The sequence below is a fragment of the Pygocentrus nattereri genome, chromosome 12 (genome assembly GCF_015220715.1).
Source record: "Pygocentrus nattereri isolate fPygNat1 chromosome 12, fPygNat1.pri, whole genome shotgun sequence".
Lineage (NCBI taxonomy): Eukaryota > Metazoa > Chordata > Actinopteri > Characiformes > Serrasalmidae > Pygocentrus > Pygocentrus nattereri.
Window position 1 is genome coordinate 8,706,886 of NC_051222.1, and position 25,085 is coordinate 8,731,970.

The 25,085-nt window shown below is 41.6% G+C and overlaps 1 protein-coding gene across 1 annotated transcript; it reads left to right on the forward strand.

Moving 5' to 3' along the window:
• The first annotated feature begins 11,138 nt into the window (after nt 1-11,138).
• Nucleotides 11,139-25,061, forward strand: LOC108441478 (interferon-induced protein 44-like). Its single transcript, XM_037543854.1, has 8 exons — nt 11,139-11,271; nt 12,817-12,885; nt 13,253-13,286; nt 15,121-15,313; nt 17,860-18,006; nt 21,507-21,678; nt 21,874-21,974; nt 24,445-25,061. Exons 1-8 carry the CDS (start codon nt 11,241-11,243, stop codon nt 24,622-24,624), a joined length of 927 nt encoding a protein of 308 aa, XP_037399751.1. The 5' UTR covers nt 11,139-11,240; the 3' UTR covers nt 24,625-25,061.
• The last annotated feature ends 24 nt before the right edge of the window (nt 25,062-25,085 follow it).

Consider the following 25,085-nt stretch of genomic DNA (forward strand, 5'->3'; position numbering starts at 1 on the left):
CTTTAAATGTTTGCGCTGTATAGAATTGCAGTCTGAATGGCTCTGTCCTCTTTCAGTGTCTCCACTGTGTTATGACTTGCTTATCAGCGTTTCTGCAGTTGCACGTTTTCTGTATTTACAGCATTTTTATGAAATGTTTTATTGCTTTTTTCTCAGCCACCACAGTGCCGTAACCATTCAAAACATTTTAAATTCTCATAGACACTATTGTGGTATAAAGTACAAAGGTACAAAGTCTATTAATTTATTAATTAATAATCATATATATATGTATATAGTGACTTTCTGGATGTTGGTGTGTTTGTTTACCCATTTCCCAGCCTCTCCTCGAGGAAGTCCAGTATTATATGTAGTTAAAAAGCAGCTCCTGGTTTGACCAATCAGTGCTCAGTAAATTGTGCTCATGATGTAATTGATGATACTAACAAGTCTCTGTGGCGGCTGTGAAGGTGTCAAGGAAAAATATGGACCCAAGAAATTCTTTTTACTCTTTATTGTTTTTATGTTTATTTGAATTATGAATATGACTTCATTCTAATGTATGTTGTGATTAACTCACTGGTGAGCTATATTGTTTAAAAAATTGCTTAGATGCCTAAAACTTTCACACAATACTGTATATACAAACATATTTTTTTTAAAATCATTGAGAAATGGTAAATATTAAGAACAAAATGTGTTACTCACACTTACAGTAACGAACAACAAACATGATCTGAAGCAAAACTAGTAAATGCATTTTATACACTGCTCAAAAAAATAAAGGGAACACTTAAACAACTCAATATAACTCCAAGTAAATCAAACTTCTGTGAAATCAAACTGTCCACTTAGGAAGCAGCACTGATTGACAATCAGTTTCACAGCTGTTGTGCAAACGGAATAGACAACAGGTGGAAATTACTGGCAATTAGCAAGACACACTCAATAAAGGAGTGGTTCTGCAGGTGGGACCACAGACCACTTCTCAGTACCTTTCTGCTTTCTGGCTGATGTTTTGGTCACTTTTGAATGTTGGTGGTGCTTTCACACTCGTGCAGGGCCGGATTAAAAGAATGGGCTGAAAGGGCTGCAGTCCCGGGCCTCGCCACTAGGGGGGCCTCCGGTCGCTGAATGTCAAATGACAAAAATTAATAGAAAAAAAAAAAACGAAACAAGCGAAAATGTCGGGCCAAAGGAAACACGAGAGCGGAGCAAAAAAACGAAAATTACAATCAATAAAAAAGGAAAGAGCGACAGAATTATTACAGAAAACACCCAAATTAACCAACATGTGGAGTAGTCAGCCTGCTGTAGCAGCTACCACCAGCAAAGAGACAACTGTCAGTGATGGACAGCAGCCAACCACCGCTAGCCAACTAACCAGCCCAACTAGCCAGTCTGCTAGCAATAGTGCTACAATCTCTGAGGAAACAAGTGATGGAGAAGAACCAGTGGGTAATGTAGCAGATGAGCCTGTTGATTCTGAGGCAGGGGCGAAAATAGATATATCAACAGATATTGCATGCTGGGGAGAAGTTAATGAGGAGATGCGAAGCTATTGGGTCGGAAAGGGAATTGAAGCACCCACACAATGTCAACATAAAGATGCCGATTTTTCGGCTTCTGAAAGGAGCTATAAAAATCAGAAGCGATGTCTGAGCAAAACATTGTTCAGTCGCTCGCTCAGAAATGGAGAGAAGGTGGCAAGAGAATGGTTGTCTTACTCCCCATCTACTGGAAATGTGTTTTGTTTTTTTTGCAAACTATTCAGTAACGATTCAGTAATGATATTAAAGCTACCCTTGAATTGAAATGAATTGAATTGAAGTGAATTGAATTGAAATCATAATACCAGTTCACTTTAAACGGTAGTCTGTCATAGATTGGTACTGTGTACGCTGATGTGTCAGTGGGTTTGTGTGAGGTCATGCGTCAGAACATCATATGAAGGGCCTCATCCTGGTAATTAGCCCCGGGCCTCAGGAAGTGTTAATCTGGCCCTGCACTCGTGGTAGCAGGAGACAGACTCTACAACCCACACAAGTGGCTCAGGTAGTGCAGCTCATCCAGGATGGCACATCAATGTGAGCTGTGGCAAGAAGGTTTGCTGTGTCTGGCAGCGTAGCGTCCAGAGGCTGGAGGTGCTACCAGGAGACAGGCCAGTACACCAGGAGACGTGGAGGAGGCCGTAGGAGGGCAACAACCCAGCAGCAGGACCGCTACCGCCGTGGAGAGCGATCTGCTGCCTGCAACATCCTTCACCATGACCGGTTTGGCAGTGGGTCAGTAATGGTGTGGGGTGACATTTCTTTGGAGGGATGCACAGCCCTCCATGTGCTCGCCAGAGGTAGCCTGACTGCCATTAGGTACCGAGATGAGATCCTCAGACCCCTTGTGAGACCATATGCTGGTGTGGTTGGCCCTGGGTTCCTCCTAATGCAGGACAATGCTAGACCTCATGTGGCTGGAGTGTGTCAGCAGTTCCTGCAAGATGAAGGCATTGAAGCTATGGACTGGCCCGCCCGTTCCCCAGACCTGAATCCGATTGAGCACATCTGGGACATCATGTCTCGCTCCATCCACCAACACCACAGACTGTCCAGGAGTTGGCGGATGCTTTAGTCCAGGTCTGGGAGGAGATCCCTCACCCTCATCCGCCACCTCATCAGGAGCATGCCCAGGCGTTGTAGGGAGGTCATACAGGCACATGGAGGCCACACACAATACTGAGCCTCATTTTGACTTGTTTTAAGGACATCACATCAAAGTTGGATCAGCCTGTCGTGTGTTTTTCCACATTAATTTTGTGTGTGACTCCAAATCCAGGCCTCCATTGGTGAATAAATTTGATTTCCATTGATGATTTTTGTGTGATTTTGTTGTCAGCACATTCAACTTTGCACAGAACAAAGTATTCAATGAGAATATTTCATTCATTCAGATCTAGGATGTTATTTGAGTGTTCCCTTTACTTTTTTGAGCAGTGTATAAAAGGTGGAGGATTAACCACTATTGTATCAATTAAGCAATCAATCAAGGAGACGTTTGAGTGGTAGAGCAAAGGCATGGTTTGCTTGATGTTTGTATTATGCATTATATTTTATTATGTTATATTAAATTACGACCCCATATTCAAAAAAGCTGGGATGCTGTGCAGAATATGAACAAAATCAGAATGCAGTGATATGCAAATCATGTAAGTAAAGGCAAATACTGCAAAGACAACTGTTGCTGTATCCCGTTTTCTTTTAACAATACTTTGTGTTTGGGAAATGAATACAACAAGTGCTGTCTTAAATATGCTTTCTTCTTCACGGTTTAGAGTTTTAACTTGCATTTGCGAATGCAGGAATGAACTGGTTTCAGACAGTGGTTTTCAGAAGTGTTCCTGAGCTCACGCAGTGATGTCCACTAAAGAATCATTCCTGGTTTTATTGCAGTGCCATCTGAAGGCCCAAAGATCATGGGCAATAAATACTGGTTTTCAGCCTTTTCCCTTGCATACAGTGATTTCTGCAGATTCTCAGAATCTTTTAATGATATTATGTACCTGAAATGATGAAAACCACAAGTTATTTGCTATTTTACATTGAGAAACGTTCTTCTTGAATCGTTGCATTATTTACCCAACCCAAAATTTACTTTCACAGAGTGCAGAACCCCTCCTCATCTTCTGAAAGGCTCAGCCTCTTTAAGATGCTCTTTTTTATACTCAATTGCATTACTGAGCTGTTGCCAATCAACCACCAGGTGTTTTTTCAGCATTACACAACTTTACCAGTCTTTTGTTTTCCCCGTCCCAACTTTTTTGCAACATGTTGTTGGCATCAAATTTTGAATGGCATATATTTAAAAAAAAAAAAAAGCAATAAAATTTCTCAGTTTCAACATATGACATGTTGTCTTTGCACTATTTTCTATTAAACATAGGGTTTAAATGATTTGCACATCATTGTATTTGGTTTTTATTTACATTTTGTCCCAACTTTTTTTGAAATGGGATTGTATATGTCCTGATCAAATGATGACGCATGAAAATGATTAAATGATATACTCAAAGTATTTTTTTCCATATACATGTTAAGAGGGCTAGAACATTCATTTAAAGGTTGTTGTTGTGTTTTGATATTTCAATAATTTCATCTGAGTGACCAACCTGGTCTGCAGTATCTATACTTTGTTTTGAATGACATTAATATTAACCTAGCTGCTCACCAACATAGGGTCTACGTAAGCACTGAATAACATATTTATGAAACAATATTTGAGTATTTTTGATCAGCTTATGCTATAAACCACTAGAGGACATAAGATGTTCTATGAAGTAAATGACACTGATATAAAGGACCTTAAACTACAGTGATGGACATTTATTATGCAGCATCATTCCCAAGTAATAGAACTTAGAAGGAAGGTCTAACGTAGACATTTTTTGAGTTCTCCATAGTTCTACATGAGAATACAGTTTCATTTACTTCAGCTTATGGTATCTTGTGATTACTAGCATAAGGTGTTCATCAATTCTCAAGTATAGCATTATAAATAGATTATTCAATGCTTATAAATGTGTTATGATGTCTTTATGTAGCCTTCAAATAAAGTGCTACCCTGCCGTGTGTAAGGGGTGAAGTAAATCTACTTGGTAAAAATGGATCTTCCCCACATGTTAGATATTCAGATTTCATTTGTTATCTGTTGGTTTAAAATGAATATCTGTGGCTACACACTACAGCTGTTTTGTCCTACACTTCTTAGCTATAAGCTAATAGCATTTATCAGAGCAGCTGTAAGGACCAACTGTGCTCTTTACAGACTGGCTGTGCTCTTTCTCATAAAGTTAAGTTAAAACATATGTAGGCTTTTGAACTTTATGATGGCAAGAATCTGGATGGTCTTTTGTTTCCTGGGTCAGGAAAACGCATCATCTATTATTTCCTCAAAAAAATGTAAAAGTTGGACTTTTCAGACCACAACACATGATCCCACTGTGTGTCTTTTCAGGTCCAGGGAAGTTGGTGCAAGGGCAATTACTTTATTACTCATTCAACTAATTAACCAGATTTATCTGACAAGTAAGAACAATGAAATCGACACACCTGGATCTGACTACTGCCAGCTGTTACTGTTAACCAAGAGTAACATTAAAGCTTGTCTCATATTTGTCAAAAAACACTTGATGACTCCAAGCTTTTTGGAATGATCTTCTATTGACTGATCATTTTAAAGTGGAACCTTTTGAAAGACAGGAGTGTCGTTACATCTGGCATAAAGTTAAGGACAATAAGCAAAGTTAAGCAATTCTACAATAGGAACTTGGTACCAACAGTGAAACATGGTGGTGGTAGTGTGATGGTGAGGGTATGCTTGGTTGCTTGAGGACCTGGTCGACTTGCCATAATTGACAGAACCATGAATTCTGCTCTTTATCAAAATCCCTATCTTCATTTTCACTATCAGGCTGAGAGTATGGAAATGCTAAGGACAGATGAATTTCAACAGAGCATCACACAAGCATGAATATTTCTGTCCAGAGATCACAGTACAGGGATCATTGTACCTTAAAATCATTTTAAAACTTTTTTATACAATTGCCTGTTTTATACCATTCTAATTTTATACAATTAGAATAGTGACCTAGAAGAGAAATATTTCTTCTTAATTTTTTATTTAATTTCTAAATTCTCATGTTGTTAATTTCTATGATTAAATGAAATTAATTCTAGATGAATGCAATGTGAATATGGTGTCAGATGTGTAAGGAAGGATAAAAAGACAAACTACAAACAATTCTGTTAGAAAACATGTTTACTATTTTCTGTGTAGGAGCACAGGAGCTAATATTTGTGTAAAAGATTTGTATATTGTTATATTAGCATTATTTTTCATTGGAAATAATGGCCAGAGCACAAACCCTGAAAAATATTCCAGCCCATTATCCCTCCTCTACCAAACTTTATTGTAGGCACCATCTATTCTGGTAGATAACGTTCTACTGGCATCTGCTAAATGCAGAGATAATCAATCATGATTCATCACTCCAGAGAACAGGTTTCCACTGCTCCAGAGACCAGGCATGTTTTACACCACACCACTTACACTTGGTATTATGCATAGTGAAATTTTTCATGAAATTTCCAATGTAGAGTTCTGATGCACAGTGCTGATGAAACTTGCAGATGCAGTTTAAAAATGTGTAGTATGTGACTCAAAGGAGAATAAGTGATTTTCACACTCATTGTGCTTCAGCACACACTGCTCTTTCTGTGAGTTTGTTTGGTCTACTGTATCATGGCAGAGCAGCTATCGCTCTTATACATTTATATAGATTTATAGATAGATAGATAGATATATAGATAGATAGATACTTTATTGATCCCGAAGTCAATTTAGCAGCCAGTAGCAGACACACAACACTATACACTATACAGTAACCGTAAATGGGTGTAGACATATCAGATCCTCTCTACAGGCACATATACAAATAGAAAAAAATACAACAGTCTGTGATAATATCTATAACCTGAGATGAGGGATGCACTGCAATAATGACTGTACAAAAATTTACAGGTGGCGGCATATAATGACCACAGAATGAATCAATAAATATGTGCATATATTGTACCAAATGAAGTGTCTAGTGTTCAGATGTGCAAGATGCACAATGAGCCACACAGAAAGTGCAATATGTGCAGCACGCTGTCTATATGTGTCTATATAGATAAACACAAGATAAACATGAGATTCAGATCAGATCAGATTTCTACTTCACAGTAATAGCACTTATAGTTGGCCAGGGCAGAACTTGCAGGGCAGGAATTTTACAAACTGACATGTAGCAAAGTAGGCATTATTTGTGTCAGTGAAATCTTCAGTGTGACCCTCTACCAGTGTTTGTCTCTGGAGTTGCATGGCTATGTTTTTGATTTTATATAACTGTCTGCAATATGTGGCTGAAATGGCTGAACTCAAGGAGGCGCAGGAGGCGCAGCGTCTAATGGACTGGTGCGGAGCCAACAACCTGTCTCTGAATGTAACTAGCAAAGATACTTTCTCTAGATAGGCAAAGCACTTCTTGTAAGTCACTCTGGATAAGAGCATCTGCTAAATTCTGTAAATGTAAATGTAAAATGTGGCAAGAGCCAAGCTCTCCCAGGCCACCAAAGAGGCTAAGTGTGCCTACTCAAAGAAAATCCATGATCATTTTCAAAACACTGCTGACACACGACGCATGTGGCAGGGCATCCAGGCCATCACCAACTACAAGTCACCTCCACCAGCTTGTGTCAGTGATGCCTCTCTTCCAGACATGCTTAACAAATTCTATGCTCAGTTTGAGGCACAGAAAGGCACGTCGGTGAGGAAAACCAAACCTCTTCCAAGTGAACAGGTACTGTGTCTGTCCACTGCTGATGTGTAGAGAACTCTACACAGAGTCAACCCATGAAAAGCACCAGGATCCGACAACATACCAGGCAGAGCGCTCAGAGAATGCACCAAACAGCTGGCTGATGTTCTCACGGACATATTCAACATCTCTCTGAGCACTGAAGTCCACCATCATCCATGCCTCAATGACTACCGTCGCGTTGCACTCACTCCCATCATCATGAAGTGCTGCAAGAGGCTTGTCATGAGGTACATTAAAGACCAGCTTCCACCTTCACTGGACCAACTTCAATTTGCAAATCACCCCAACCGCTCAGACACCATCACCACCACACTTCAGCGTGCAGAGAGGAGGTGCAGCGTCTAATGGACTGGTGCGGAGCCAACAACCTGTCTCTGAATGTAAAGAAAACTAAGGAGATGGTTGTTGACTTCCAAAGAGTGCAAGGTGACCACCCCCCACTGACCATCACTGGCTCTGCTGTGGAAATTGTCAGGAGCACCAAGTTCCTCGGTGTCCACATCACAGATAACCTCACCTGGTACCTCAACACCAGCTCCATAGCCAAGAGAGCCAAGCAGCGCCTCTACTTCCTGCAGAGACTGAAGAAGGCTCATCTTCCTCCTCCGTTCCTCACTATATTCTACCGGGGAACTGTGGAGAGCAGCCTGAGCAGCTGCATCATCACTTGGTTTGGGAATTGCACCGCCTCAGAATGCAAGACCCTACAATGTGTTGTGAGGACAGCTGAGAAGATCATTGGGGTCTCTCTCCCCTCCATCATGGACACCTACACCACACGTTGTATCCAGAAAGCCTCTAGCATTGCAGACGACCCCATCCATCCCTCACACAAATTTTTTTCACTGCTGCCATCTGGCAGAAGGTACCGGAGCTTCCATGCCACCACTGCCAGACTCTGCAACAGCGTTGTTCCTCAAGCAATCAGGTTTTCAAACTCAAACTGAGCTAAAAGTCTCTTCACTTAACTTGACTCAACCTTACATTTTGCCTTCAGTAAATGAAATGCATGCTTGATAGGCATAAGATCTAAGGACTTTAGATCATTGGGTCAATGTTAATCTGCAGGGAAGGACTGTCCAATGAATTTTGAAGCATTTGCCTGAATCTGAGCAGATGATATGCCTCTGCACACTTCAGAATTCATCCAGCTGCTTTTTATCTCTTCTTTCGGCTGCTCCCTTTAGGGGTCGCCACAGCAGATCAAAGCTGATCCCTGATGTAACCCTACCTACACCTTGAAACCATTTGTCACTCCAACTGCACACCTCACCACTGTCTCACTATCCTCATACATGTCCTGCACCACCCTAACATACTTTTCAGCTACACCTGACATCCTCACACAGTACCACAGTTCCTGTCTTGGCACCCTATCATATGCCTTCTCTAGATCCACAAAGACACAATCTGTGGTGCTCTTTCTGGGCATGAAACCAAACCGCTGCTCACTGATCTGAACCTCTCGCCTTAGCCTTGCTTCAACAACACTTTCCCATACCTTCATGGTGTGGCTCATCAACTTTATACCTCTGTAGTTACTGCAGCTCTGCACATCACCCTTGTTCTTAAAAATGGGGACCAGTACACTGCTTCTCCACTCATCAGGCATCCTCTCACTCTCCAGGGTTTTGTTAAACAACCTGGTTAAAAAGTCCACTGCCTTCTCTCCTAAACATCTCCATACCTCCACAGGTACGTCATCTGGACCAACTGCCTTTCCATTCTTCATCCTTTTTAAAGCTGCCCTCACTTCCACCTTACTAATTCTGTGCACTTCATGATCCACTATCTCTCCCCCCACTGTCCCCCTCTCTCTCTCGTTTTCCTCATTCATTAGTTCTTCAAAGTACTCCTTCCATCTACTCAACACTCTCTGTTCACTCACTAGTACATTTCCCTCTCTATCCTTTATCAGCCTAACCTGCTGTATATCCTTTTCAGCTCTATCTCTCTGTTTAGCCAAACGATACAAGTCCTTTACTCCTTCTTTACTGTCCAGCCTCTCATACAGCTCATCATAGGCCTGAGCCTTTGCCTTTGCCACCATTATTTTTGCTATGCAACTAGCCTCACAGTACTCCTGCCTACTTCCTTCATCTCTCTTGTTATCCCACTTTTTCTTAGCTGCCTTCTTCTTCTGAATACTCTCCTGGACTTCCTCATTCCACCAACTTTCCTTGTCTTTTTTCCTCTGACCAGACGAAACACCCAACACATTCTTGCCAGTTTCTCTCACCACCTTAGCTGTATTTTCCCAGTCCTCAGGTAGCTCCTCACTGCCCCCAAGGGCCTGTTGCAATTTTTCCCTGAACTGCCTACAACCATCCTCCTCCTTCAGCTTCCACCATCTAATCTTTGGTTCTGTCTTCACTCTCTTCCTCTTCTTTGTTTCTAATCTCATTCAACAGACAACCACCCTATGCTGCCTTGCTACACTTTCCCCTGGTACCACTTTACAATCTCCAGTCTCCTTTAGGTGGCATCTCCTGCTAAGGATATAATCCACCTGTGTGCACCTCCCTCCACTCTTGTATGTCACCCTGTGTCCTTCCCTCTTCTGAAAATACGTGTTCACCACAGCCATTTCCATTCTCTTTGCAAAATCTATAACCATCTGACCTTCCGCATTTCTATCTTTCACACCATACATACCCAGCACCTCTTCATCCCCTCTGTTTCCTTCACCAACATGTCCATTGAAGTCTGCACCAATCACCAATCTCTCCTCTCTAGGGACACCATCTACCACTTCATCCATCTTACTCCAAAATTCTTCTTTCTCCTCTAACTGACAATCAACCTGTGGTGCATATGAACTGACCACATTCAAAATCACACCATCAACCTCCAACTTCAGGCTCATGATCCTGTCTGACACTCTCTTTACATCCAGAACACTTTTCCCAAGCTGTTCCTTTAGGATTATCCCTACTCCATTTCTCTTCCTCTCTACACCATGATAGAACAGTTTGAATCCACCTCCAATGTTCCAGCCTTGCTTCCTTTCCATCTGGTCTCCTGGACACACAGAATATCTACCTTCCTTCTCTCCATCATGTCAGCTGAATATTTGGCAGCCATACACGCCCAGGCTATAACACTACCTCCACCATGCTTGATAGATTAGGTGGTATGTTTTGCATCATGAGTATTTCCTTCCATTCTTCATAATCTTCACCTTCCGTTCTACTGTTAACTCACCTGTCCAAGATATGTTGTTCTATAATTGTTTGGGCTGTTTTGAATGTTTCTTTTGGCAAACTCTAATCTGGTCTTCCTGTTATTGAGACTTACCAGAGGTTTTGAGCAGAGGTGTCCAATCTTATCTTCAGAGGGCTGGTGTGGCTGCGGGTTTTCACTCCAACAAAGCAGGAGCTCACCTAACGAAATGTTTGAAGACTTTTTTCAAGGCTAACTGATTAAAACAAATACAATCAGGTATGCTCTAGCTTGTTTGGAGTGAAGACCTGCAGCCACACAGACCCTTGGTGGATAGGACTGCGCACTTCTGTTTTAGACCTTGTGGTAAATGTATTCTGGTCAAGTCTTGTCTGGATTGTTGCCTTTGACATAGAGACATCTACGTTATTTTTCTGGCCAAATGCTGACAAGGGCTGTCTGCTCACTAAGCAATGAATTATTCCACAGTCGTTTTATGCTGCCCTAATACTTTCACTTTGGACAGAATATAAGCTGCTCACCACCGACGCAATGCAGCAGAGCTGCAGGACCCGCATCATCATCACTTGGGCTTCTGGAGGAGACAGGAGGAGAATTGTATATTTTGGTAGCTTCTTACTTGCAGTTGCAGTTAGAACAGTTGCTTTTGGGGAGAAAAAAAATCTTCATGATGTCTTTCCTTTCTTGGCTGCAACAAGGTAAGCTCCAAACTGCAGTGCCAGAATAGAAAGTACGGCTGTTTAAAAATAGAATTTTACTATTTTAATGCCCTGTAACATTAAGCTGTGTCTTATGATGCTACTTGAACAAAAATATTCAGTGCTAAATTCTACTGGATCATCTTTGAGATTTTGTTTGTCATTGTATTGCCATTTTTAGTTTCTTTTACTTCTTTTTAAGACGATTAAGCTAATTCATGAGAAAAAAACTGATGTTAATAAGGTATATACAGTGTTTGATTTTTATTACGAGTACCAGTGGCTTTCAACAAGCTCCGCATTAGCTTCCTCTCTGCCTCTTGGCCCTGGGCCTCGTTCTTTCTCTCAGACAAATCAAATATATGTTCATTTGCACTAGGCAGGGCTACGGGGTACATTTTATGACATCCTCAGATCTCAGAGTGAGAACAATATCATTCCTCAAGCTAAATGGCTTCGAGTCTCAGGAAACCCATCATCACGTCTCAGATCTGGTGAAACATCTGACCATCAGACCGTTAGACCTGGTCGAGCATATGCTGATTCATATAGCTTACAAAAACTAATGTGTATTCTCCATATAAATGCCAGTGTAACATTTTCTGTTTTTTCTGAGGCTGTTTGGTCTGATGCTCGGTATGTGGCTCCAGCTTCACTGGAGAGAGGGTCAGCTTTTAAAGAGTCTCTACTCCTCCACTGATTCTGTGCAGCTGTCCATGCAATCAGAGCAGGAGAAGCAGCAACTCCGTCCCTCCTCAGCCAACAATGTTATGGAACGCAGATGGTGATATTCCTAAATTCCATGCAGTCGTGCACTGAGAATTATTAGGCCTCATTCACCAACTGTTCTTAAGGAGAATTTTTTTTCTCCTGAAAATCAGCTTATCCAATTTCCACAAAGATTCCAAAATCTTTTATTATTTGGGATTTGTTCTTTAAGAAAAATTTGAGACGAATGCCTTGAGGCTCAATGTTTGTAACATGCTGGACTGTTGCATCAAATTGGGAATTAAAGTATATTTTAGGTTGATAAGGTAAAGTAGTAAATATCTCTTCGTTGTTCTGTTTTCCAGTAAATAACTAACATTTTGAAATCACTGCTTACTGTTTGTTTAACAAAATCTTTATGCATTTTTAGAATTGGGCTTTATTAAAAAACTTTAACATCCAGCATTGTAAACAGAGCCTCTGACAGGACAGGCTCACTGGGCACCAGCTGGGCATTGCATTATATCTCTCCACTCATATTATACACTGGCACTTTGTGTATACAGGGGGCAGGGCCTGGGCGGGCACATGCCACCATTGCAAATTGCATGTTTACACGTTATTGTTCACAGTGCATAGTCACTCAATTCATTCACTGGAGGGCACATGCACAATTGTCGACGTGTTTTTTTGTGGTTTTACTGCTTATGTTTGTATTGCACATCATGGTTATTTATTGTCGTTTTAGTATATGTTATTATTAATCTTCACTTTTTCTATGTATGCATCTGTAAATACCACTTGGCAATACGTTTTCCTGCTTCCTGTATCTTACAGTGCTAAACATAGGAAAAGCACCACAAAGACCTCTTAATCCTGCTGATTTCCATCCTGTGCCTTCACCGGGTGAGTCTCATCTGAGTTAAATAAAAATAAAAAATAAAAAAACATGGTCAAGTACAACAGAATTTGCACAATCATTAACATAATTACTTACAATTTCAATTAATACGACCAATAATTAAATCAATGTGAACAACTGCAAGTAGACAAAACCAATCAAAGCACTACTATCATAAGACTAAATCTGTATCATAGCACTAATATCACAGCACTGAACCCTGTATCATAGCACAAATATCATAGCACAATATTAATGTAGAAACATTAGTGTGGAAATTGTTTGCTCTAAGCAGTGATCGTGCAGGCATTGCTGTGTAACGTGCAATTTTATTTTCTTCTGCTAACACTGTTGAATTATTTTATTACTCAGAACTTGAAGTTCCTTGGAGGCAAGTTAACTGGAAGTACGTATATTCGTGCCTGTTAAATGAAAATGATATGAGATGAACGTATGTTTAACACTTTTCTTCAGAAAGAATGCGAATGTTTATAGTAGTAGCGCTTGCAGGAACTGGTCCCTGCACGCCAAAAAGGATTATGTGAGGTGCGCATCGTCCATCCATCTATTGCCATCAACAATTTGCGTTAGTCATTTTCTAGCCCTGCATTAATGACCAGTCGTTAACCACAGAGCCACAATTCAGTGGGGGACCAGTCTCAAAGTTGGCACAGATGTGGGTAAAAACCAGCGACACCACTGTGCCTGATGCATTCATAACAGCTCCATGCACGCTCTCAACATGTCAGTGTCATTAGCTACTTTGCCCTCCATGTATTTTTATGCATATTTTGAAACATTGAATGCGAATATGGAATGGAAACACGCATTAAAGCTTCTATACTCAATAGAGATGGGCAAATGTTTGTTGTGGGTAAAATGAAATGCGCTGACTTATAAATTTGCCTAGTAAATCATGTAAAATTTAGTGGAATCAAGTCATATTACCACTGATTTGTCATCCAGCTGTAGCTACAAACCATGATGGAAAGCAGCAGGTACCAGTGGACAGTGGATTGTACCAGTGGACAGCAGCTTAATGATCATGCCTTGATTCATTTGTTTGGCAATCCCTGCACCCTGCACTACGATTTGAAATATATAAAACTATGTCAAACAGCAATGAGAAGCCGCTCAGCATTAAAGAGTTCTCAGTAAACTCACTCCACCTTTCTCAGAAGTTTCAAAGATCGGTCTACAATGGTGTTAAAATGCACAGCAGCAGCACGTGGGTTGAAAAAGGACATGGGTTTTCTGCAATGGGCCTCATCCCATCCTCTAGCATTCGGCTCATGGTCTAGAGGAACCAGTCTTGTGACCAGAAGGGCATCGGTTCGATTCCCTGAGCTGACAGTACATGACTGAAGTGCCCTTGAGCAGGGCACCTAACCCCCAACTGCTTCCCAGGTGCTGTGGATAGGGTTGCCCACCGCTCTGGGCAAAGTTTGTTCTGTTTAACCCTGGAATGTCTTCCCATTGCCTCTCATAACTCTAGGAAGATCACCTAAACCTTATACGGCCTTTAAAATGATCTGGATTTTTTTTTTTTTTGACACACACTCTAATCACTTTGCCTGTGTCTGCCTATTGTCATTAAGTTCTCCAGAGATCTGATCTTAAATAAAAAACAATATTTGCGTGATATAACAATGTTGGGCGAGCATTGAAATAATGCCTTTGTATTTGGCACTGAGTGACCCTCATTTACAATGTAGCTGACCATTATAGAAAAAAAGAAGGGATTATAAAAATGTATCCTCATGAATAAAATATCACCAAGAAAATATCATAAAATAATAGGAAATAAGGACAAATAAGATGACGAGGACAGAAAACTAGTAAGTAGATTACTAATGAAAAATACATGAAATAGAATTAAACTAGATCAGTAAAACTACTGACTAAGGTAAGAACAAAAAGATAAAAAGAGAAAAATAGAAAAGACTGCTAAGACAGCAATAGTGATGATAAATAATAAAATAATAAAAAATGAAGGAAATGAGAATAAAAAGTGCCACAGAGTGGTCATTTTCCAGTGGTCACAGAACTTCAAGCAACAAAGGAAAATGGACTACAGGCTTGGGGAGATGATAATGGATGGAAGGCTGCCCAAATAACAGACTGGTTCCATCTGCAGGGCACAGTGGGGGTACCTTGAAGATTAAACACAATTATCCTGATATATATATTTGTTTTTTTTTGTGCGTGTACTCTCTCTGACTCAAATGTGTCTTCCTCAGTGAAAAAGAGAAGATATTAGAAAACCTGCAACTTTTAAAGCCAACTGTGGAGCCCCTAAGGATTCTGCTGCATGGACCTGTTGGAGCAGGGAAGTCATGCTTCATAAACTCAGTTCAGAAGGTCCTCTTAGGCCGTAATGTCAGTATTGCTCTGGCAAGCTCAAAAGACACTGGACAAAGCTTCACTCTTTCAGTAAGTAGTCAGTCATCTCATCATTTTTTCAAACCAGTCCTCCAAGCTCCATCTGTTCATCAGTTTTCTTGAAATACATTGGCGTGTCTCTCTAACAAGGTGGATGTGTACCAACTCAATTCCAAATGGGCATATGTGCTCTTCAAAGACAAAAAAACTTCTTTTTCTTTTCTTTTTTTTACTTTTTTCCATTGAAATGTAGGCGTAGGAGTGGCAGACCGAATCAGAAGCTCACAGACAAGACTAGTGTAAGAGCTTTATTAGCAAAGGGGCAATCCAAAACTCGGCTGTAAATGAATATGAAAAGTAAAGATCCAAAACGGAGCAGAAGGGCAAGGCAAAAACTCAGGGTCATGCACTGCAAATGGTTATAATACTTCACAATGATCTGATATGAACAGACAAGTCAAATACACAAGAGAACAGATAGAGTTGATTAGAAGTCCGGATAGGCTAAACGGATAAGTGGATTGGCTTGAGTCTTGAATCATGTGAGGGAGCGAGGGGTTCTGGGCAATGCAGTCCAACCTGTCTAGCTCCAGTCAGGCTGGAGGGAGGCGTGACAATAGGGTTTAAATGATTGCATTCGGTTTATAATGACATTTTGTGTATTATAAATCATTATATCATTATTAAGATTAAGCGACCCTTATTAATCCCACCTCCACATTCAACCCATCCGTGAAGTGAAACACCACATACACACTAGTGAGCACACACACTAGGGGGCAGTGAGTACACTTGCCTTGAGCGGTGGGCAGCCCAATCCGCAGCACCCGAGGAGCAGTTGGGGGTTAGGTGTCTTGCTCAAGGACACCTCAGTCATGTGCTGTCAGCTCTGGGGATCAAACCGGCAACCTTCTGGTCACAAGGCTGGATCCCTAACCTCCAGCCCACGACTGTCCCACAACAATTATAATTAATTATAGATTATACATTGCTCAATAAAATAAAGGGAACACTTTGGTTGGTGGGGACCACAGACCACTTCTCAGTACCTTTCTGCTTTCTGGCTGATGTTTTGGTCACTTTTGAATGTTGGTGGTGCTTTCACACTCGTGGTAGCAGGAGACGGACTCTACAACCCACACAAGTGGCTCAGGTAGTGCAGCTCATCCAGGATGGCACATCAATGTGAGCTGTGGCAAGAAGGTTTGCTATGTCTGTCAGCGTAGCATCCAGAGGCTGGAGGCGCTACCAGGAGACAGGCCAGTACACCAGGACACATGGCGGAGGCCCTAGGAGGGCAACAACCCAGCAGCAGGACCGCTACCTCCGCCTTTGTGCAAGGAGGAACAGGAGGAGCACTGCCAGAGCCCTGCAAAATGACCTCCAGCAGGCCACAAATGTGCATGTGTCTGCACAAACGGTTAGAAACCGACTCCTTGAGCATGGAATGAGGGCCCGACGTCCACAGATGGGGGTTGTGCTCACAGCCCAACACCATGCAGGACGCTTGGCATTTACCAGAGAACACCAGGATTGGCAAATTCGCCACTGGCGCCCTGTGATCTTCACAGATGAAAGCAGGTTCACACTGAGCACATGTGACAGATGTGACAGAGTCTGGAGACGCCGTGGAGAGCGATCTGCTGCCTGCAACATCCTTCAGCATGACCGGTTTGGCAGTGGGTCAGTAATGGTGTGGGGTGGCATTTCTTTTGAGGGCCGCACAGCCCTCCATGTGCTCGCCAGAGGTAGCCTGACTGCCTTTAGGTACTGAGATGAGATCCTCAGACCCCTTGTGAGACCATATGCTGGTGCGGTTAGCCCTGGGTTCCTCCTAATGCAGGACAATGCTAGACCTCATGTGGCTGGAGTGTGTCAGCAGTTCCTGCAAGATGAAGGCATTGAAGCTATGGACTGGCCCACCCGTTCCCCAGACCTGAATCCGATTGAGCACATCTGGGACATCATGTCTCGCTCCATCCACCAACGCCATGTTGCACCACAGACTGTCCAGGAGTTGGCAGATGCTTTAGTCCAGGTCTGGGAGGAGATCCCTCAGGAGACCATCTGCCACCTCATCAGGAGCATGTCCAGGCGTTGTAGGGAGGTCATACAGGCACGTGGAGGCCACACACAATACTGAGCCTCATTTTGACTTGTTTTAAGGGCATCACATCAAAGTTGGATCAGCCTGTCGTGTGTTTTTCTACTTTAATTTTGTGTGTGACTCCAAATCCAGGCCTCCATTGGTTAATAAATTTGATTTCCATTGATGATTTTTGTGTGATTTTGTTGTCAGCACATTCAACTTTGTACAGAACAAAGTATTCAATGAGAATATTTCATTCATTCAGATCTAGGATGTGTTATTTGAGTGTTCCCTTTATTTTTTTGAGCAGTGTATATGCATTATATAACACAGTATTCTATTTTAAGTATAACATTAAATAATAAATGGCCTAAAACATTATTGTGTATTATTATATTATGTTGTTCCTAATCAGTCTTGGTCAATGAGAAGCAGGTGCTTCCTTATAATCTCCTCACTCCACACCACCACTGTGGTTCAATACAGTATGTCTGAATTTTTTTTCTAGATCAAAACGCACAAGCTGAAGAAGCGTGACGATGGACATTATCCTTTTGTTTTCTGTGACATCATGGGACTTGAAACAGACGAAGAAGGGATAGACACTGGAGACATCATCAACGTCTTAGAGGGACATATTTTAGACGGCTACACAGTAAGTAAACACTCCTGCCCAGTTTATACGGTTCGTTTTTGTGGTATCAGTTTTCCAGCTCACCCTCAGCCAGGACATGATAAAGTCTTGTTGGTCTCAAATGAACTTAATTAACTTAAATGACAACAAACTGAGCAGTTTTGCTATTTTATTAGCCCCAAGAAGGCACTGCCTCATGACAAAGGAGGGTACAGTGAGCAGTTTTTTCAAAACAGGAAACATCATAACCAATGTGAGAAACGATGAGCTTACTGTGTGTTGTGACCACGATCACTCAGTCAGTTGGTTTCCATCCATGTATTTCTGTGCATATTTTGGCATGTTGAATAACAAGGGCTGAAATGCCAAATAGCAGTAGAAGCGTAAAACTTATACTGCACAAATTTCCGAAAGAAAAAAATTTAGGACAAAAGTGTTCAATTATGATGGAAATGCATTTGCCCAAAAAAAAAAGTTGGTAACGCTTCATTTTAAGGTCTGTTTACCAATGATTACTATTAAGATTAAGTGACCATCATTAGTTCCACAATTTCACCCATCCGTGAAGTGAAACACCACATACACACTAGGGGGCAGTGAGCACACTTGCTTGGAGTGGTGGGCAGCCCAATCCGCAGCGCCCGGGGAGCAATTGGGGGTTAGGTGTCTTGCTCAAGAACACCTCAGTCATGTGCTGTTGGCTCTGGGGATCGAACCAGGGACCCTCTGGTCACAAGGCTGGATCCCTAACCTCCAGCCCACGACTGTCCCACAATAATTATAATTAATTATAGATTATATATTTAGTCTTTTACTTGTTTAGGTAAGGGGCAGTGAGATTATTAAATGAGGAGCTTATGAATGTTTTCGTAAAAACGTAAAATACATTCACACGACACATTTACTAACACAGTTAGCTCCCAGGCATTTGCAGGACCAAAATAAAAGTGTAGCTTATTCTCAGTAACTAACTGTTAAGTGCTTACAACTGCCCTTAAAATAGCTTCCGAGTAACATATATATATATATGAACTATGAAACAGACATTAGCTCGTAGACTTTTCTCAGTAACATACATTGAAATACTGTAATGGTGTTGATTCGTACTAAAATGCCACATTATAGAGTCCTGATTATTCAGTATGCCCATCACTGTATCAGCTTAAATATTCCAGATTAAAAAAAAGTGCATAAACCCACAGAATCATATTTTTTGGTCTTTATGTGGTACAGCGATATTCTTTTGAAATTCCAGCCAATTAACATCATTGTGATTTCATAAGTAGTTATTTGCTACATACCTGGGTATCTTAAGTTGCAGTGGTGCTTGAAAGTTTGTGAACCCTTTTTTCTATATTTCTACATACATTTGACCTAAAACTTCATCCGATTTTCACACGAAGTCCTAATAGTCGATAAAGAGAACCAAGTTAAACAAATGAGCCCAAAAAAATTGGACTTGGTCATTTATTTGTTAAGGAAACTGAGTCAGTATTACATATCTATGAGTGGCAAAAGTATGTGAAACTTTAGGATTAGCGCATTATAATTTGAAGGTGAAATTAGAGTCAGGTGGTTTTAATCGATGCAACCAGGTGTGAGTGACCACCCTGTTTTAACTCTTTAGAAAAGGGGTCTATCCCAGTCTGATCTTCACAACACATGATGGTGGAAGTGTATAATGGCACCAATAAAAGGAGATTTCTGAGGACCTCAGAAGAGTTGTTGATGCTCATCTCTCTGGAAAAGGTTACAAAACCATCTCTAAAAGGTTTGGACATGACTAATCCAAATTCAGATAGAATGAGTGCAAATGGAAAAAAAAATCAAGACCATTGTTACGCTGCCCGGGAGTGGTTGACCAACAAAGATCACACCAAGAGCAAGGCATGTTATAGCCTGCGAGGTCACAAAGGGACCCATGATAACTTCTAAGCAGCTAAAGGCCTGTCTCCTAGTGGCTAATGTTAATGTTCATCCAGAGTCCACCATCAGGAGAAAACTGAACAACAGTGGTGTGCATTACAGGGTTGCAAGGAAGAAAACACCTCTCTCCAAAAAGAACATGCATGAGAACATTAACTGAGAAGCATTGTTGGGGAAAGGATAAAAGCATAAAAACTTTATTCCATCTGTGAAACATGGTGGTGGTAGTATCATGGTTTGGGCCTGTTTTCATGCCAGGATCGCTTGCCATCATTGATGGAACAATGAACTTTGAAATACCAGCAAATTCTAAAGGAAAATGTCAGGACATCTGTCCATGAGGTCACACTAAAGAGAATGTGGTTCTTGCAGCAAGGCAACAAACCTAAGCACACAATTTGTTTTACCAGATAACGGTTAAAGATTATAAAGTTAGTATAAAGTATAAAAATAATAAAGTTAGTATTTTGAAATGGCCACGTAAGTCAACGTCCTGACCTTAATCCTGTTGGAATACTGTGGATCAACCTAAGCAGCAGTTCATGGGAGGAAACCCACCAACATATCAGAGTTGAAGCTGTTTTGTAAAGAGAAATAGGCTAAAATTCCACCACGCTGATGTGCAGAACTAATAAACAGTTACCAAAAATGTTTAGTTGCAGTTATTGCTTTACAAGGGGGTCACAACAGATCCTGAAATCTAAGGTTCACATACGTTTGCCACTCACAGATTGGCAAAAACATTAAAAAAATTTTTGGGAGATCATGTTAGTGAATTAGTCCTGTTACAGGATGATGGGGAGGCGGACCCAAGTGCAGAACTGAAACCCAGCAAAAATATATATATATAAAAGTAGAGGTAGATGGGGGCAACAGAGTGTGTGAAAAATAGGGTGTCCCCAAGCGGGGTTCGAACCACTGCTGTACAGATCGGCGGGTCTGTGGTGTTACCGCTGCACCACCAGGACCCCAAAACAACCTCGTGTGAAGCCTTTCGAGGAAGGGGGAACGAAAAATGCAGAACGTAGAACAAAGGGTGCTCAAACAACGGCTGAGTTAGAATGGGAAAAAGAGATAATGAGAACCCAAAAGACGTGATTATGACAGGAAGGCTTTATGCTTCACTTCGCTTCACTTGCTTGCTCTTAGAGCAAAAACCTTTTGTATGGCTTGTTTTTTTGTTTTGTGAGTAATTTGGGGGCAATTATTCTCTTCTTAGCCCTCTTTGTGGTTTTGGGGTTGGGTTCTGCTCTGTTCTGTTCTGCCATTTGCCACAGCTTTATGTAGGGAAGGCCACAGGTGTGTCCGGTTAGCCTGATTAGTCCGTGGCTGCTCCTCACCGTTGCCCTCTGCTGGCAGCAGGTGGTACAGGCTGGGCACCTTGTTGCTGCCACCCTCTGCTGGCAGCAGATGGGGCCGGCTGGACCCTTACAAGCCCAGGTTGTTAAGAGGACTGCCCCGTCACAACCAAGTACATCTTCATGAATCAGGTTCACTAAAACCCGTGCATCATCAGCTGAGAGTCATTTTGCTGGAAATATAATAACCAATATATAACCATAATTATTCAGAAATTATTTATTTTTCTGTTTTAGTTCAGTTCCATATCACCTGTAACCGAGAACGACCCAAAGTACAATCACTGCCCAGATCTCTCTGAAAAAGTCCACTGTCTGGTGAGCATTGTTCCTGCTGATGCCATCTCAATAATCGATCACAGTGTGATTGACAAAATGAGGACAATTCGACAGAGAGCTTCTGACCTGGGTAAGTTGGTTATTTAAGTATCTTGAGGTTGACGTGGGCTTTACATATGAAATTTGAAAAAGCAAAGTGATTATTTCTGCATGACGAATCGAGATTCGAAGAGTGAGAATGATCTTTAGCTCATTCTGAAGCACATATTTATCCATGTTTACACGGTGCATGCATTGCTTTATCTTCTGTATCCTGACTTTGCAGGCATACCTCAGGTCATTGTGCTGACGAAGGTGGATGTAGCGTGCGAGATGGTCCGGGAAGACTTGAGAAAGCTGTACCACAGCAGGAAGATTAAAGAGAAGGTAAGCACCGTGTGCAATTCCACCACAAAACATCTAACCTTCATCATTTCATGCTTTACAAGTGAATTAGGAATCAGGTCAATGTCATAAGCTGTTTGGCTGTGCTAAACACCAGTAGGACAGATCCGATTGTGCAAACATGGGAAGTGATGACGGCTGGTTTGACATTTAATTCCATTAAGTTATGTTGACAAGCTGCAACTGACTTCGATGCTTTTCATCATCATAGTAGGAGTGAAATGTAAGAGGGCGTCTTGAGAACTGATAAGATCTCAGACCGCTTGTTCAAATGACATTTGTTTATTTATTTATTTATTTATTGGTGTGTTCCTTCCATTTACAAGTACTCAGATGTATTGGTTATTTGTTATTTGTTATCCATTGTAAACATCAAACACATAGGGACAGGTTTACTAAAAGAGGAGCTAAATACCAACAGTCGACTGTCACTTTGCCTCCAAAAATAAGACAAATCTTTTCTCAGGCATTACACCGCACACTTTCATCTTGTGATCCCAGGCTTGTAGTAACATAATCTGGATTATTTTCAAATATGAATGCACATTTGAAAATGGTAATTAAATTGCTATTTCAATGAATTTTACAACTATATTTTCACTGAGGATCCCTGGCAATCAAATCACTGTGGGCTGAAGGTCAGGAGGGACATTTACGTGTTCTAAGAGTTAGTGATGAGATGGACAGCCAATAATGGATGTTCTCCTTAAGAAAATCCAGGGTCACTGTAGGCTAGTGCAGTCCAGGAGGAACATTGCCCTGAATAGTCTAATGTTTTCATGGCTCCCAACACACTTGATTCAACTAACCAAATGGAGGTGTCCAAAAGCATCTTAGCACGAAGTTTGTTCTTAAACGGTAGTGCAAGCATCACAGCAAACACTCTCTCTGCCAATATTGTTAAAATGATCTCAAGAATAAAGTCATTTCCAGCTGGTTAACGGCTCCTGGCTATTTGTAACCAGTGTGTTAAAGCAGGGAAAGCACTGAGAATGCAGGGCAGTGTTCCTCCAGGACCACTGTTCCTCTGACAGTCCTGCAAGCCTCTGCTTGAAGCCAGTCACAGTATCAATAACGTTGTGACACAAGCTGTGCTAGAGGGGAGTTGCCCAAAAATGGCCACCAATCTATTACAATAATAATAATAATAATAACTTTATTTACAAAATCTTGATTTGTCATAGCAGGGAACACCACTGCCTCCCAGACTCTTCAATCCCCATAAGAGCCCTTGGGCAAGACTCCAACACTTAAACAAAAGTAAGGCACTCTGGTTAAGAGTGTCTGCCAAAATTAAAAAACAAAAAGGCTTTGATGTGTCTACTCTGTGCACCCCTCAAGTGGTGGGGATGAGGCGCATTCCTGAGAAATTTGACATTGTTTAAAATGAACATTACCTTTGAAGCTATAAAGTGTTTGACAGGCCTGTGCACCAAATAACATAAGAGCCCACTCTCTAGAAGAGAACAGTGAAGTAGAAGAAGTGCCTTTATTGTTGGACTGAAAAGACCCTGAAATGAATGGAAGTGAATTTAGAGCTTCGCTCAAAAGGTCCTGTTGTGCCTGAGCAGTTCATTTCTGGTGGTGTGTTAGAAGGCAAAAACTGGGGGCCTGTTACCCACATACTGTTTAACACTGCTTACCAGCACTACTAAGTCCTGCTCATTTAAGACAGATCCCTTTGACTCCCACCTGCTGATATCCATAGAAAGTGAACAGGTACACATTGCTTTTGGTGCTTATCAAGGCCCTGGCACATTTCCGAAAAAGATGGTACCTACAGCATGATTGTCCAGGTTGGACATATTGGATGGCAGCTAAATAATGGGGGCAGTCGTGGGCTGGAGGTTAGGGAACCGGCTCTGTGACCGGAAGCTCACCAAATAAATCCCCAGCGCCGGCGGTATGTGACTGACGTGTCCTTGAGCAAGACACCTAACCCCCAAATGCTCCCCAGGCACCACGGATAGGGCTGGCCACCGCTCCGGGCAAGTGTGCTCACTGCCCCCTAGTGTGTGTTCACTAGTGTGCATGTGGTGTCTCACTGCACTGATGGGTTAAATGCGGAGGACAAATTTCCCTGTTGTGGGAATCACTTAAAATAGTCTCAGCACATGACTACCTGCACTAAGCAAGACCTGCTCAGTCCACTGTAGGTCCAGCAGCAACGTTCAGTCATGAATAGTGCAGTATAAGATGCTGCTGCTGCAATTCCTGCAGTTGGATGTTTCAAATAAGCTTGTAGGATATCATAGTAATGCTGAGTGAGGCATTGTTGAGCAGCAGGCTGTAAGAGAGCTTCCTTTCACTATACAGACTGCTAGGAAGGACCTCTCTGCCTCCCTCTGGTGGGCATTTCTGGCTTTGCATATGCTCCAGTCCAGGCTGTTACACTAATTAGTGTGTTAATCAGGTCTTTAAGCGCTAAACAACCTTCACTTTGTTTCTTCAGGTAGAGGAGAGCAGTATCCAACTGGGCATCCCCATGAAAAACATCTACCCTGTGAAGAACTTTCATGCTGAGATCACTGAAGATTCAGATACTGATGTTATCATCCTCATGGCACTGATAGATATTGTCAACTTTGCCAGTGACTATGTGGAGAAGGTGCATGAACAGAGTGACAACTGAATCACAGAACTTTCACAGAACAGAATTTTCAGCATTACATATAAAATCTTGTGTAGGTGGATGCGAATAAAATGGATACATTCGAGTCGCAACCCCTGGCTCATCAAGACCGCTGTAAAGAAATCACGTCGTTACCTTGAATCATTGATTGTAATCACTTGAATAATCTGTGGAATTTCCTTTCAAGCCTGTGTGGGTGCAGCAGATGTCAACAAGGAAGGGGAAACAATTGATGGAGGGAAGTTGGAGGTCTATGTCCTTTATTCCTGCACACCTCTATGCTAAATCCAGAGTTAACACTAGTTAGTTTGTAGGCAATCCTTGTACTAAATTTGATTGCACCACAAAGTCATGTCTTCAGTAATAACTGCTAACTAATGTGTATGTTGCGTGATGATAACTGATAACATATGTACAACAAATAAAGAATCTATAAACATGCTACATGGGTGTCTGGACTC